Source organism: Mus pahari, chromosome 1 (assembly GCF_900095145.1).
Source record: "Mus pahari chromosome 1, PAHARI_EIJ_v1.1, whole genome shotgun sequence".
In the NCBI taxonomy this organism is placed as follows: domain Eukaryota; kingdom Metazoa; phylum Chordata; class Mammalia; order Rodentia; family Muridae; genus Mus; species Mus pahari.
In genome coordinates, this window is record NC_034590.1 from 19,776,698 (window position 1) to 19,791,689 (window position 14,992).

A 14,992-nucleotide genomic window follows, 5' to 3' on the forward strand; every position below is an offset into this window, starting at 1 on the left:
AGGGATGGCTCCCTATGCAGTTTCTTCTAATCTGTCTGTTCTGGCTCACTGTTTCTGGATATACTATATGGTCTTTGCACAATGCAGACAGTGGTACCTTCCAAGGGCTCTTGTGCGGATCAAAAGAAATAATAATTAAAAAACCCTCACCACACACATGTGCAGAGCTGCCCATGGAGTGGGTGAGCAGCAGCCTGTGTTCCTTTCTCCTTGACAAACACCGATGGAATCTACTGAGCAGGAAAGGATGTGGAGGGCTCTTTTCATGGGGAGAGGTGGGAGCCAAGGCTGGGTGGTGGAGGAAGGCTTTCTAGAGACCCAGAGGTTGGAATGATTCGAGGTAGGTCCCAGTCCCCTGGCCTAGAAGTGGACAGCTCCCGCTGGTATGGGAGTGGAATACAAGACTGGAGAAGCAAGCTGGGACCCAGCACTCTTTTGCTGGTGGATCCTGGAGCACTGAGCCCACGTGGCACAAGGGAATGAGCTACCTGGCTGGTGAGTCTGATGGGAAAGTGGGTTTTTGGGCCTCAGTTCCTCCCTTCTCTCTGCTGGGGTTCTCTTATTAACTGTGGGGGCAGACCCGTGGGACAAGGCGAAGACCCCCGAAGCTGTGGCGTTCGCTCTGTCTGAGGCGAAGTATCAAAAGCATACTCTTGTCTCGCTCTGCTGAGGCTCGCTTCAGCCTTGCTTTTCGGTGACATCACAGGCCACACTTTTTTTTTTTTTTTTTTTCGAGACAGGGTTTCTCTGTGTAGCCCTGGCTGTCCTGGAACTCACTCTGTAGACCAGGCTGGCCTCGAACTCAGAAATCCGCCTGCCTCTGCCTCCCAAGTGCTGGGATTAAAGGCATGCGCCACCACCGCCCGGCCAGGCCACACTTTCTTACGGCTGAGCTCTTAGACGGCTGCACACTCCAGGCAGGGGAGTTATTACTGGGTCCTTCTAGATCTAACACATGCTGGCTAGAGGTTGGGAAAGAAGCTAGGGCTTAGGGGAGAAGAGGGAAGACCCAGGGACATGGGGGGAAAACATCCCTGATCATGGAGACAGAGGAGGGTGGGAAGACAGGAAAGTGCAAAAAACTGAAAGGTTCTTTTCCTACAGGCTTTGACCCAACCTTGTGTGTGCTGCTAGGCACAGGCTTTACCACTGAACCACACCACCAGGAGGTTGCTGCTTTCCACAGCTTCCAAAGCATGGTCCTCGAAACAGACCCAGAAGCACTGCTGTCCGCCTGCTCTATGGTATCGTCCCCTTTAACTCCTGCAAGGACCCTGCCAAGCACCACTGTCTGCCCGACGTACGGGATCATCTCAACTCCTGCCATTTGTCTGACTTTCCAAGTGAGGACATCAGGTCTCAGAGGGCGAGAGCTTGAGCAGGATGCTGGGGGAGATGACGACGAGGAGACATTAGTCTATTCCATGGTTGGGGCTGTACACTCGAGCACTGACTGGCCCGGTGGTGGACCACTACGCGGACAAAGGTGGAGTGGCCACTTGGAGGGACTCACAAAGAATTCCGCCTGCAGCAAGAAAGGGTCCAGAGCCTTTTCATGCAGCTCCTCTGCCCGGAGAACACGGGAGGCACTGAGCAGGTACTCATGGGCTGACTCTTCTTGTGGGGACACCAGGTAGCCGAAGCCCTCCTCATTGCAGCCGGGAGTACACATGTCCAGGGTCAGGGAGACATTGGAGCCTCTCCTGCAAAGGTCATAGAAGAGGAGAAGGAGAAAGGTGGTCAGCGGAGAGCAGAGTGGACTCCAGGAAGAGGGATGTGACAAGAACCTGTCCTAAGGACCATACGTTTCTGCCCACACCCATCTGCTCCTTCCCACAGTGGGGTGGAGGCCCCTGTTCTAAAAGCTTCACCCTCATGCTGTCCCTGACGGCCCTCTCCTCTCTGTTGAGGATGGAGGCCCACAGGGGAGACATTTACTAAGGTGAGGCTCAAGCTTGAGAGGACAGCTTCAGACTTCAGTAGCACAGCTCTAGAATGAGGCTGGCATGGGGGCAAATGCATCTCCACTAGGAGAGGCCAGGACGCTCTGCATCCAGGGGAGGAGGGAGCTCAAGGGCAGCCAGCAGTAGCGAAGATGTCTATACTGGACCAACCCCATCATGCACAGTGTCTAAAACATCAGGACAGGAAGGATCCTCATTGCATAGAAAGGGGCACTGAGTTTTGGGAGGGCACTAACATTGTCTAGGTTTTCACTGTGAGGAAGTAGCTGAGCCAAGAAGTATTGTCTAGTTTTCTGAGTCCTCTTTGAATATTTTTTTTTTTTAAAAAATGACATTCTGTAGGTATCTCAAACCAGAAATGTGTTAGCTTACTTAACTCTAAACAGAGGGTGTCACCATCTCCCAAAGCGTGCTCATGAAATCCTATGGGTCACTCTAGGGAAGTAGGGTTTTCAAGGCCAGGAGGTTTTTGGGAAATGCTACCTACTGTCCCTTTGTCAAGTTACACGTTACAAGGAACACAGGTAAGTCAAAACTCAAGGAATCTTAAGTTAAAGTTGTAAGGAAACCAACCCCGACTTCCTCAAGCCAAGGAAAGTATGGGTGTGATATGTGTACACCTAAACATGCCCATGTGTACATGAGAAGGAACTGTATTATTATTATTTTATGGGCATTCATCTTGAGGTACCCTGATCAACATGCATTACTGGAAAAGTACATGTCTATGCATGCTAAGGTATGAAGCCAACCCCGTTTTCTAAACCAGGAGTTAGGCATCTACCCTCTACAGAAAGCTGAGAGTTTGGGATTCCAGGCCCACCCCCTCCTCTACCCCTCCCACCTCTCCTGTAGACCCATGGACTTGACAGTCAATGAGGCAGGATCAGTCTCAGGCTTGATGTCCATCACACAGTCAAACACAGGTGTCTCGGGCACCGCGTCCAGGTCCAGGAAGTCATCCTCTACCTTCTCCTCCATCCACTCTGAGTAGGTGAAGGAAGGCTGCCGGCTTACTGATTGACGCCTGTCCTCTGGGGGCAGTGGGGCAGGTGGCTCTGGGGGCGCCTTGAGGAGGTGCCACACCTGGTTGGGAGCACACAGCATCATGGACCTGGGACCGTGCTTGCTGTCCTCTGGGCTCATGGGGTATCCTCTGGGATTGAGCCCTCTGATGCTACAAGGTTTAGAGCAATGACATTCTTCTGGCTCCTACATGTCATGGTCCCCCCCACTCTCTTGTCTCTGTCCCCAGTTTCTTGTGATTTAATCCTTCTGGGTAGGGCCTGGGGTTTTTTTCTGCCTCTGCCCTTTTTCTCAGCCCCGCTCACTTCTAGAAAGGAGCCTCCTGCTTTAAGGAGGTGCGCTGGTTCACGGAGACAAGCCCATCTCTGGGCCCCATTCAGAATCCTGGCCATCCTGCCTGTGGATCAGATGGAGCTGGTGGGAAGGGGGACTTTAGGGAGGAGTGGGGAGGGATGGCACTGAGGCTGAGGACAGAGGCGCCTTACCAGGGTGGTGACGATGACCAGGCTCACAGTCAGAGAGACTAGCAGCAGACTTGGTATCCCCCAGGTCCCAGAACCCAGCCAGGCCTGGGGAACATCAGACAAACTGGTCAGTGTGCTGAGAGGCTGGGGAAAGGCAGTGTTCTTATCTATTAACCCATCTGGGTGGGATGACCACGGCACCCCAGCCACGGGTTGCGAGGGTAGGATGGGAACCCCAGCGTAACCCACTCCATCCCACTGTCCTAGGGGTCCCCCAGAGTTTACTCACCGCAGGTCCCAGATGGTTCAACACTGTGAGCGAGGAGGAGATGAGGTCTGCGGTGTTCTGCAGCCAGGAGTGGCCATGGCCACCGAGCCAGAGCACCGCACAGGCAAGCTGGGGCAGTCGGGGGCGCAGACTGAGTGTATAGCTTCAGCCCTTTGCCCCTCGGTTGCCCTGCAGAGCTCACCTTCAGCCCCCCAGGAGGCTCCTGAGCCTCTCAGACTGGGCAGTGGAGGGAAGGGTGGTGTACCCAGAGGAGGCCTGGGTATTCTTCAGGAGAAAAACTAATCATAGGCAACTGAGACAGCCCCTCCCCACAGGAGACCCCACAGGCACCCACAGAAGGGAAGTCTTCCAGAAAGGCTTCCTTGGACAGGAAGTCTTCAGAGAGAACTCTGTAGGACTCGGGGCTCGGGGATCCGGGATTTTAGTTAGGGATTAGGGTTGGCAGGATGTAAGGAAATTAATTCCTGAGATTGTAGCTCAGAACTCCAGCCTTCCCTTCACTCCAGTCATGAAGACTTGAAGTAACTGAAGCCATCAGAAAGGTCTTCATCCCTCAGCCTCCCCAGGCAGCCATCTTGGGGGAAGGACAAGGCCATCCCTCCACCCACCCTCTCTCCGGGTCTGGTGAGGCCCGTGACATCCTTACCAGGAACTGAGAGGCAGCAAACAGGCACAGGCTGCTTCTGACGGTGAGGGAGTGGCTCCCAGCGCCTTGAGGTGGCAGCTTCTGAGCTGGCTCAGAGGGCGGCGAGGGTGGCGGGGGTGGTGGCATCTCTTTCTGCTTGCTGGGGAGTCCTTCGGCCTCATCCGGTGCTTCCATCTCTACCGGCTGGGGGAGACCTGAGGAAGTTGGGACAGGAGGGGGTTGGTGACTTGGCTCTGGCTGAGCTCGGGGCTCTGTGGACCTACGGTGGTCTGGCTCCTTTCCGGGTTGCTGTAGCTTTCCTCTCAGTCAGAGAGGCTCCACTTCCAGCAGTCACCCTCGATTAGCAAAGCAATATTCACCTACCTTCGTCAGAAAGAGCTACGTGTGGGTGGACAAATTATTTCTCTTTTATTTCTGCAGTAAGAGAGTTAAAATGGCAGGGGGTTTTCAGAGTTAATACCGTTGCATTTACGCAGCTTCATTCTTTTCCATTTCTTAAGGAAACAAAAACAACGACCTCAAACTCAATTAGAAAAGCATGGGGAAGAAAAAGAATACGGCATAAGCAGGCCATGACCCTGAACAACCCGCCCACTCCTGCTCTCAGAATTTTGTCTTGTGTGATATGTGCTCCAAGTGGGGCTGGAAGACTGAAATCCTGGGGTGGTTATGACTGCGCATCTCCCCACCTTGAGAACCCCCCCCCCATCAGATCAGGAAGCAGAAGTCAGAGCAGTATGGAAGAAAACTTTGGTGAGAAGACTAGATAATGGCTACCTGGCATCTAGTTTGGGTATGACTGCAATTGGTATAGCCTAGGTTACTAATTCTTTGAACCTTAGTTTACCCACCTGAGAAATGGGGACTGTGTTCCATATTATTAGCCTTTCCCTTTTAAGACAATTATTATTATTATTATTATTATTATTATTATTATTATTATTTAAAGACTTGTTTATTTAATGTATATGAGTACACTGTCGCTGTCTTCAGACACACCAGAAGAGGGCATCAGATCCCATTACAGATGGTTGTGAGCCACCGTGTGGATGCTGGGAATTGAGCTCAGGACCTCTGGAAGAGCAGTCAGTGCTCTTTACTGTTGATCCATCTCACCAGCTCCGGATAATTATTATTTTTAATATGTATCAGTGTATGTGTCTGAATGTGGGTATGTGCACATGAGCACGGGTGCCCAAGGAAGCCAGAGGCATTGGGTTCCCTGGAGCTAGAGTTACAGATGGTTGTGAGCCGCCTGACATGGGTGCTGGGAATAAAACTTGAGTCCTCTGGAAGAGCAGCAAGTGAGCCATCTCTCCCCATCCCCCAGGCTCTCCTGTCTTAAAAACACTATTTGTTAATTGAGAGTATGCGTGCACGTGCCTTAGTGAAAGGATGACTCTTGAGGCAGAGTCTCTTGTTTTTCAGTGCTGTGCTGTAGATGCTCCCAGCTGATCCTCCTTCCTGTCCGTCTCCCATCTTACCTTATAAATGCTAGGATTGAGGCTAGAGAAGTGGCTCAGTGGTTAAGAGTTGTGGCTGCTCTTCTAGAGGACCTGGGTTCGATTCCCAGCACCCACATGACAGCTCACAACTGTCCATAACTCAGTTCGAGGGGATTTGGCACCCTCATACAGATATACACATGAAATAAAAATAAATAAATACCTTAAAAAAAAAAGAAATGCTGGGATTTCAGTTGCATTTTGAAATCTTTTTAATTTTTCTATGTGGGTTCTGGAATTGAACTCAGGCTGTTAGAGTTGCATACTCATCCTCCTGGTTCCACTTCCTTCCTTCCTCCCTCCCTCCCTCCCTCCCTCCTTGCCCCTCCCTTCCTTCCTTCTTTCCTTCTTGAGGCACCATGAAATCCAGGCTGACCTCAAACTCACTATGTAACTGAGGATGGCCTTGAACTTCTGATCCCTGCTCTCCCCCAACCCCCTTTCTGCCTTCTGGAGTGCTGTGGTTACAGGTTTGCATTACCATACTTGGTTTACGTGGTGCTGAAGACCACGCCTTACCAATCGATCTACACCTTCAGCCCGCCCCCGATTTCTTACTGAGCCTCTATACCCTGTCAGGGGCAACACAGGTTGTCACTGAGAGCTCTGGGTGCCTCTGCCTGTGCCTGCAGGGCAGAGGCTCTGCTCCATTCTGATTCTGGAGGTTGCTTTTTCATCAAGACTTTTCAAAAGAGCTTCACCTGTAACATTCTGACTTAGATCCGAGCATCCTGATATGGCGTGGGGAACCAGGAACAGCGTCCTCACTGAGTTCCAGATGCTGGAAATTTCCATCCAAACTCAGGCCAGCATCCCACCCAAAAGAAAGAGCCTGACAAAGTGGATGTGCCCAGCTGGGCAGGACAATCGGCATGGAACCGTCTGCACATCACTATCCATGTGGACTTACATGTGTGCATTTGTTGGCTGACAACAGAAGCGTGTGAAGCCAACACAGCTGCCCATGTGTTCACTCACTCAACATTTACCGAGCCTCTCACCAGACTTAGATGCGCAGGCTTATGCAAGAACTTTGGGCTTGGAGATGCCTTGTTAAAAACCCCAGGCTCCTTGCTGCCAGCTGCAGACACCGGAAGTTCCTCGATGCTATAGTCCAGCTGTACCTTGGTAGTTCTCAGGTGATCTGCTGCTGTACCTAATGTTTGCCTATTATTCAACACCCTGCTCCCTCCTTTGCCACTGTCTCTGTCACCTAGGAAACCCCTATTCATCTTGTGGCTGACGATTGAATGTCACCGGAACTAGGATCTGCCCCATTACCCATGCCCTTTCTTCATACTACCGCCCACCGCAAGACACCTTGACACGCCTCTGTTCTGAATGCTGGCATACATTAATTCACTTATTATTCACAGCATCCCTAGGAAGTTGGTACTGCCATCACTCCCCCGATTTTTACAAAGGGGAGATGAAGGACAGAATGGCTAAGAGATGTTTCCAACCCTCTTCCCCCCCACCCCCCCAAGGTGGCCTGTTTAGTAAATGGAAGAGATGGGTTCAGTTTGAGGCAAGTCACTTGGGACTCTGGATACACGACACTCACTATGGTTTGTAAAATGACCTGTAGAACGTCACTGGCTCTATTCACCTACAAGACCCTGAGGGCAGAGTGGTATCTGTTTGTTGGCATGCAGGTTTGATGCATATTGGCTGGATGAGTGCCTGATGGACAAGTGATATTATTTTACCCTGCTCCTTTTGTTTGTTTGCATGTTTGAAACAGGTGGAGCTCTGGCTGGCCTGGAACTCACTGTGTAGATCTCTGACCTTGAACTCAGAGATCGGCCTGTCTCTCAAGTGCGGGATTAAAGATGCACATCACCCTGCCTGGCACATCCTCCTCCTTTCCTTTTTTTTTATTCAATAAGGCGGTGGTGGTGGTGGTGGGGAGATAACATATACTTTGCAGAGATGTTATGAAGACTTTAGATTCGATAGATAAAACTCTGTATGCTTCCTGACACTTTCCAGGCACCCAATAAGTGGCAGGTCATACTACAATTCATGCTTTGGAATGAGTGATTGCTGGCTCCATGGGAAAACCAGAACCAATAAATGCGCCCAGGTGATGTGTCAGAGTGCTGGTGGGATCTAAGAGAGAAAGAGGAAGGTGGCTCACCCATGGTGGGCACAGATGGTGACCAGTAAGTTCAGTTTGATTCTGGGTGCAGAGAGAGAAAGGAAAAGCTGCTGCTAGAAGGCAGACCGGGTGCGAAGAGCATCTTCCCCTATAGGAGAGTAGTTTCTCAAGGGCAAGGACCCCCGTGCACACGGTTGACGGTGATGTCATGTAAGGGTGGCAAGGTGCAGGCCAGGCCAGGGGGCTTCTTGGCCCAGCTCAAGCTGCAGCCCTTGCTTTGGTCTCTTCCCTGGGTCTTTTCCTATACAAATGTGTGCACAGGCACTTGAGCTGGAGTCTCGTTCTTGTCTGTTTCTAACCTCATAGGGCAACAACACTGAGCTCACATAGATTAGGACTTTGTTGCTTTCTTTAAAAAAAAAAATGATAGGTTTTCTTCTAACCGATGCTGTGGCATAGTATTCATTTTGATATTAAAATGTTTTTTTTTCCCCTCCCAAAGTTTTGAATCAAATTTGTGCTTCAGGGAGACGGGTGACATTTATCCCGTGGCTTTGCCCTCAGGGTTACATGCGCTCCAGTCTGAGAAGCATGAAACTTGCCTGCAATAAAGTATCATGCAGCCATTATATTATGATTCTGTGGATGAATATTTAATAACACGGAAAGAAAGTTTGGTAGTTTGGAGTGTAAAAGGCGAGGTTGTACACAGTGCGATCTTATTGGCCTTAAGCTGTAAGAAAAGGTAACGTGCTCAGGAGAAGGTAGAGCGTGCCCCGTGAAGAGGGGGTGGTATTGCACACAGGTAGTGTGATGATCTGATGCACAGTAAGTGCTAACAGCAGTCTTTGTGTACTTATTGAGAAAGGGTGCCAGTGTATAGCCCTGCTGGCCTGGAACTCTCTATGAAGACTAGATTGACCTTGAACTCATAGGGATTCACTTGCCTCTGCCTTCCAAGTGCTTAGGTCAAAGCCATGTGCCACCATGTCCATTTTGGGGGGAGGAGAGGGAGAAGAGAGGTATTTTTATTTATATATCTTAAATTACTGTCTGTCTGTCTGTCTGTCTATCTATCTATCTATCAACATATCTGTAGCAAGAAAGACATTCTTAAAAAGAAACAAAAAATTCTGAGTTCAGGTCTTACGAATCCGAGTTAGTACTCTCAAGTTTCAGGCTCTGACTCCATCCACACTAAGAATTGTGGGATATAGAGAATGCCAGTGCACATAGCTCTACCCCTAACATAATGGCCCCTCTGAGAACCTGTGGCCATTACGTTTGCATATAGGAAATGGTAGACTAACTGTATATGATGGGGCCCTGAATGGAGATCTCAGAGACAAAGGTGAGTGCTTTACACATTGTTTTCTCTTTGAAACAGTCTCATGCATTACAGGTTGGTTGCAAACTTAGAGTGTGGCTGAGGATGCACCTGAACTTCTAATCTTCCTGTTTCTACCTCTCAAGAGCTGGGTTGGTAGACATGTGTCACTGTACCTGATTTTATATGATGATGGGATCAAACCCAGGTCTTTGTGCAAGATCAGGAGGCATTCTGTTAGCTGATCCATATAGCTTTACCCCAAGGCTCTGTACTTAAAGAAAAAGTCTCAGGGGGTTCTAATGAACCAAATGATGAAATTTACCAGGCGCCCAGCAGATATACATCATTCAGAGCAGAGTTTATGTAAAATCATTTTCTGGGGCCAGTTAGATGACCCAGTGTGTTAAGGTCCTTGCCACACAACTTGGTATCCTGAGTTTGATCCCTGGAACCTACATAAAGGTGGAAGGAGAGAATCAATGTGATGAAGTTGTCCTCTGATTGTCACATGTGTCATCTCTCCCCCCCCATATACACTAATGATAATATGAAAATCTAAAAAAAAAAACTGGGGACCAAAAAGATGGCTTAGTGGCTAAGAACTATTTTTTCAGAGGACTAGAGTTCATTTCTCAGCACCTACAATAGGAGGCTCACAACCACCTGTAATTCTAGCTACAGATCTGATAAGTATACGTCTGGGCTCTGCACGCACCGCATACACGAATGTTAATATGTATACACACATGCATAAAAGAAAACATAAAATAGTTTTACAATTAAAAAATTATTTTCTGGACAGAAAGGGTCAGATTAGACACACCATCAAACATACACTGTACTGTGCATATAATCTGGAGGGGGCTCTATAGACCTCCCATTAAGAAGCCCTGATCTCCATGGGTGGGCAGTGGGGATCCCTGATAGAAAGTGGTAGAAACTGCAGATATGGAGAATGGCACTGGGATCCCAGCCCTGACTTCAGCCTCTGCTCATCTGTGTGTGAGTCCAGAGCAGACTTATTTACATGCCAAGAGCTCAGACCACAAGGGTTTGCTTCCCTGCTATTCAATTAAGGATTTGCTGTGTGCCTACTTTGCCAAGAACTGGGCCAGGCTCTGGGAATTTAGCAGTGAACAAGCAGCCCTGCCCATGAAGATGCCTGGGTCCTGGCTCATTCTTTCTCTTGGCTCTTGTCGATCTTCTAGAGATAATACTACCTCTTATTGTCCTGTGCTCTCTCTCACTCACCATCATGTTCTGGGAAAGGTGACATCACCTCCCTGGGCTGGCTGTGCTGTTCCCAAAGTAGTTGCAGCGCCCTCTCTATGACAGATGTTATCATTAGGTCCCACTTGGCAGGGAGAGGCAGATGCTTGTATAGGTGGTTAGCTTCAGTAGTTTGCAGTAAGATAGCTGCTTTGCTATACATGAACCCACCACTCCGAGGCTGCTTTGCTATACATGAAACAGCCACTCAGAGGCTGCTTGCTTACAGGCGATTTGATATGAGGCTCTTAAAAGGCTTGCCTCGAGTGGGGTGATAGCGATTTTTCCAGTGGAGGAAATGTAGCCTTAGAGAAGTTCAACACCTTTCCCGAGTAAATGCAGACCTGAGATTTGAACCCAGAGCTTCCTGACAATAAGGGAGGGTTTCTTTTTGCCATATGACTTCTTAGGAAAGGGTCATGTGGGAACCTTGAACCCTATCAGCTGCCCTGGGGTGCTGTGCAGTTTTTGTGCATGCTATTTGGCAGATGGATCCTGGAATATTGAGTGGTGTGGAGGGAGGGGGAAGAGGGAAGAGTGACTGGGAGGCAGGATCAGTAATCCAGGCCGAAACTTGTGAGATCCAGGGTAAAGAGTGAAGGCACATGGGTCTCAGGGGTCATCTGGCGCGTGTGAGGACACGCTGATCTCGCCTGTTTCCCAGCTCTCCAATCACACCATTCAGTCCTGCACTTCCACCGCCTAGGGGCTGGTGCTGTGGAGCCTGAGAACTGCACAGACTCCCCAGTGACTCATCTGCCTGCTTCCAGCAGCAGCCCACCACGACTGGAGCTGAAGCCTGCCTGTTCCTGTTTAATGTGTGGAAGGAGACGGTCCCATTCAGCTTCTCTTCTTTCTTAGAGTGGCCAGGAGTGACTGCCCAGCCAAGGATGGGAACAGGAGACCACTAGCCACTTGGGTGTGGCACTTAGTCCTGTTCAGGTTTCCAAAGTTATCAACTATTGAGCCAGGGAGGCTTATCTGGCTCAGCCTGCTAATTTCTCTGAAAAGACTGAGGGACAACTTGGGGACATGGGTTGCCTAAGGTCACTAGGTAGCCAAGTAGCAGAGCATGGGGGTTGTCTGCTACCCCAAGCATTATGAACAGACACCCTCCATCCCTTTAGGACAGCGTTTCCTATAGTCTAAGCTGGCTTTGAACTCCTCATGTAGCCAAGGATGGTCTTTGACTCCTGACCTTCCTGAATTCTGGGATTACAGATGGGAGCCACCATGCTGAGCTTCTGGAAACAGACTGAGTGTTTACCACAAGCTGGTGCAGCTCCCAGAGTATTGACTCTCAACCCCTCCTAACAACTTAGGAAATAGAGCCAAGGGTGTGTGTGTGTGTGTGTGTGTGTGTGTGTGTGTGTGTGTGCGCGCACATGCGCGCACACTCCTGCATGCGAGTGAAGGCCAGCAGGGTTCTAGGAGCACCAGGAATCCTGGTGAAAAAAATCTGGTTCCTCTCTGCAAAGGCAATGGGCAGTAGATGCAGATATTTGGCTCCTGACATCTCCTCTGCTCCATCAGTCCTGCTAGCCAAGACTGAGATCCACAAAAGGCGAAGCAGGACAAGTGCCTGGGGAGGGAGCAAAGGCTCTGCTGGATAGTAAGCTGGCTGATGGTAGGCCTGAATCTTGTATTTGTGTGCACTGGGTAGATGCCAGAGGCCTCTGGTGTTCCTCGGGTGCTGTCTATCTTATTTTAGAGACACGGTCTCATTGATTAGTCTACATTGGCTGGCCAGTGAGCTTCACGGACCTTCCTGTCTCTGCTTCCCCTGGGAGTGGGGTGTAGGAGATTATAAGCACCCGATGCCATATCCATATATCCATACACACACACACACACACACACACACACACACACACACACACACACACACACACATATAATTTGTTTTTGTGATGCTAGGGATCCAAACTCAGGCCTTTGTACTTACACAACAAGCATTTTCCAGAGTGAGCCATCTCTCCAGCCCCACCACCCACACCTTATTCATCTCTCTGTTTCTCCAGCAGGCAGGACGGGGTAGAACAGGAAAACTATTTTCAGCGTGAGAAGATTCTGGACCAGAATACAGGTGCTCACTATTCTCAGCCCCGTGACTTGGGCAAGCAAGGTGCGGAACCTCTCCGTGGTCGTTTGAACAAGAGTAAATCTCCCACAGCCCCTTCACCAATAGGTGGGGTCTCTGCCCCCCATCCCAGGCAGAAGAGACGCCGCATGCAGGATTGCCAGGCTGGAAATGGAAATCCAACGTGTGCTTGCTGGCTTCTTGTATGAAATTTGGCTACCTGGTGAAGAGAGACTCCGGTGACCTCTTTACAAGCACTAAGTCCTCTAATGGCTGCATGGCAGAGATGTCGGGGCTGTTCTTTTACAATTCAGAAAAAAGAAAGATGTCCAAGAGGAAGGGACCTGCCCAAAGCCATCGCATGGGTGGAAGGGTCAGGACACAGACCCAGGAGGCATGATGCCTTCTTATTCTGGCTCTGTTACCTACCCTAGGTAGCTGCTGCTGATTTGCCTCTCCCGGACACAGAGGACAGGGTGGGGCTTCCCTAGGCACAGCCAATCATGTTCGGTGGGTGGGCTTTTCTAGTTAGGGAGACCGGGGCCAAGAGGATGGAAGGGATTTGGAGGTCAAGGGTACACACTGCTTAGTCTGCTGTGGACACACGGACTGATCACTGCTCACAGACAGGAGAGAGTCTGCTCTTTGGAAGCGGGGGGGGGGCTAATGGGGGGACTGTGTCTGGAAACTCAAGGTAGGCAGGCCTCCCGGAAACTTGAGGCAGTCCTAAGGCTGAAGCCAGTCTGTCTTCTGGGCAGGCAGCTTCTGGTAGAGGCTAGAAGCCTGAAGATTCAGAGTCGTACTGATTGAGGACTCTGAATCTTCACTAGCTTTGTCGTTTACTACATGCGCGACCCTGGATAAGCACAGTGGCTGGGTGACAGTCTGAACCTAGTTCTCCTCTAGAAAATGGATGTGCAAACACTTATTTCATAGGACTTTTAGGCTGCCGTGAGGTAAACACACACACATGCTCAGCCTGGTATCTAACAGCTCATGAGTGCTCAGTAGATGGTAGCCAGCGCTAAGAGATGAGGTGGGCGGGAGGTGGGGTAGGGAGGCCTGCTGAGGTTAAGGACTTCCTGTTCATGGACCAGCTGAGCCTCCAGGAGGACAATGAGCGCCCCACCTGGATGTGGGCTGGGGCTTTGAGACTGCTGGCTGAGAGCTGGGGGTCAGTGGGTAGAATGGGCCTGGGCGGGGGGCTTGGGGGGCGGTTTAGGGAAACAGGGAGGTTTTGTCTAGAATCTAGAATGCTAACACGCTTTCGAAACAAAAACGCAACTCAAGTACGCTTTGGACAGGATATAATGGAATGGTCCTCTGTGAAACTACAGACAGCTCTGCAGCTGCTCACAAAGGCCGAGCACTCCGTGCTTCTCTGGAGTGGAGGCTTTAAACTATGAGGGTGAAAAGCTTCAGGAGACTCTGTGGGTGCATTCCCTGTGCTAGCCACCATGCTGAGAACCAAAGGAACAGACATTGGATATCCTGGGGTGATGGGGGTACCAGGAACCCCAAGGGCCTGAGACCTAAGCATGAAGACACATGGAAGATGAGAATTTATCATTTGACCTTCTCAGTTCCCTGATGAGGAACTGAAGGTCCAGGGTGTAAGTATCTTTCTGTTTTATTTTTATTTTTTATTTATTTATCTTTTGGTTTTTCGAGACAGGGTTTCTCTGTGTAGCCCTGGCTGTCCTGGAATTCACTCTGTAGACCAGGCTGGCCTTGAACTTAGAAATCTGCCTGCCTCTGCCTCCCAAGTGCTGGGATTAGAGGCGTGCGCCACCACGCCCAGCTTTCTGTTTTATTTTTGAGACAGGGTCCCATATAGCCTAAGAGTGGCCTTGAACTCACTATGTAGCTGAGGATGACCTTGAACTCTGGATTCCCCCACCTTTATCTCCTTAGTGTTGGGATTACAGATGTGTAACACCACCCCCTGGTTCTGAGGTTTGTCCCTAAATTCTCTCACTCCCTAGCAAAGAGGTTCCACAGGGGGTCTCCCGAGAGACGGTGGCCTAAGACTCACAGCAGTGGCAGGCCAAGTCCTAGCTTGGAGTTCTTCAGCAGTTTCGGCTAAATGACCTCAGAAATCCAAATCCATGGCTATTATTTTTATCTTAGGATAAAGGGCAGATGTCCTCTCCATGGCCGGTAGGGATGGTTTCTTGGCTCCTGTGCATCTATTAAGGCTCCACTTGTAATGCCTGCCTCTAGGTTGTCTGTTGAACTGGTCTGAAACCAAAGGGTGTGCTCCAAGATGCAAAGCTCAAAGAAAATTGTATGTAGTCTCTGAGTATTCTAGTTTGCTT

At 49.9% G+C, this 14,992-nt stretch overlaps 1 protein-coding gene across 2 annotated transcripts in view; it reads right to left on the reverse strand.

Moving 5' to 3' along the window:
• Window positions 1-14,992, reverse strand: part of Ptpn5 (protein tyrosine phosphatase non-receptor type 5) — a 55,345-nt gene that overhangs the window by 9,344 nt on the left and 31,009 nt on the right. For both annotated transcript variants that reach the window (XM_021192265.2, XM_021192255.1), the window contains 5 exons: window positions 4,390-4,583; window positions 3,744-3,851; window positions 3,476-3,559; window positions 2,809-3,050; window positions 1,514-1,703 (listed from right to left, as the gene is read on the reverse strand). In XM_021192265.2, the coding sequence (XP_021047924.1) occupies window positions 1,514-1,703; window positions 2,809-3,050; window positions 3,476-3,559; window positions 3,744-3,851; window positions 4,390-4,583 (818 nt within the window). The remainder of the gene's footprint in view (window positions 1-1,513; window positions 1,704-2,808; window positions 3,051-3,475; window positions 3,560-3,743; window positions 3,852-4,389; window positions 4,584-14,992) is intronic.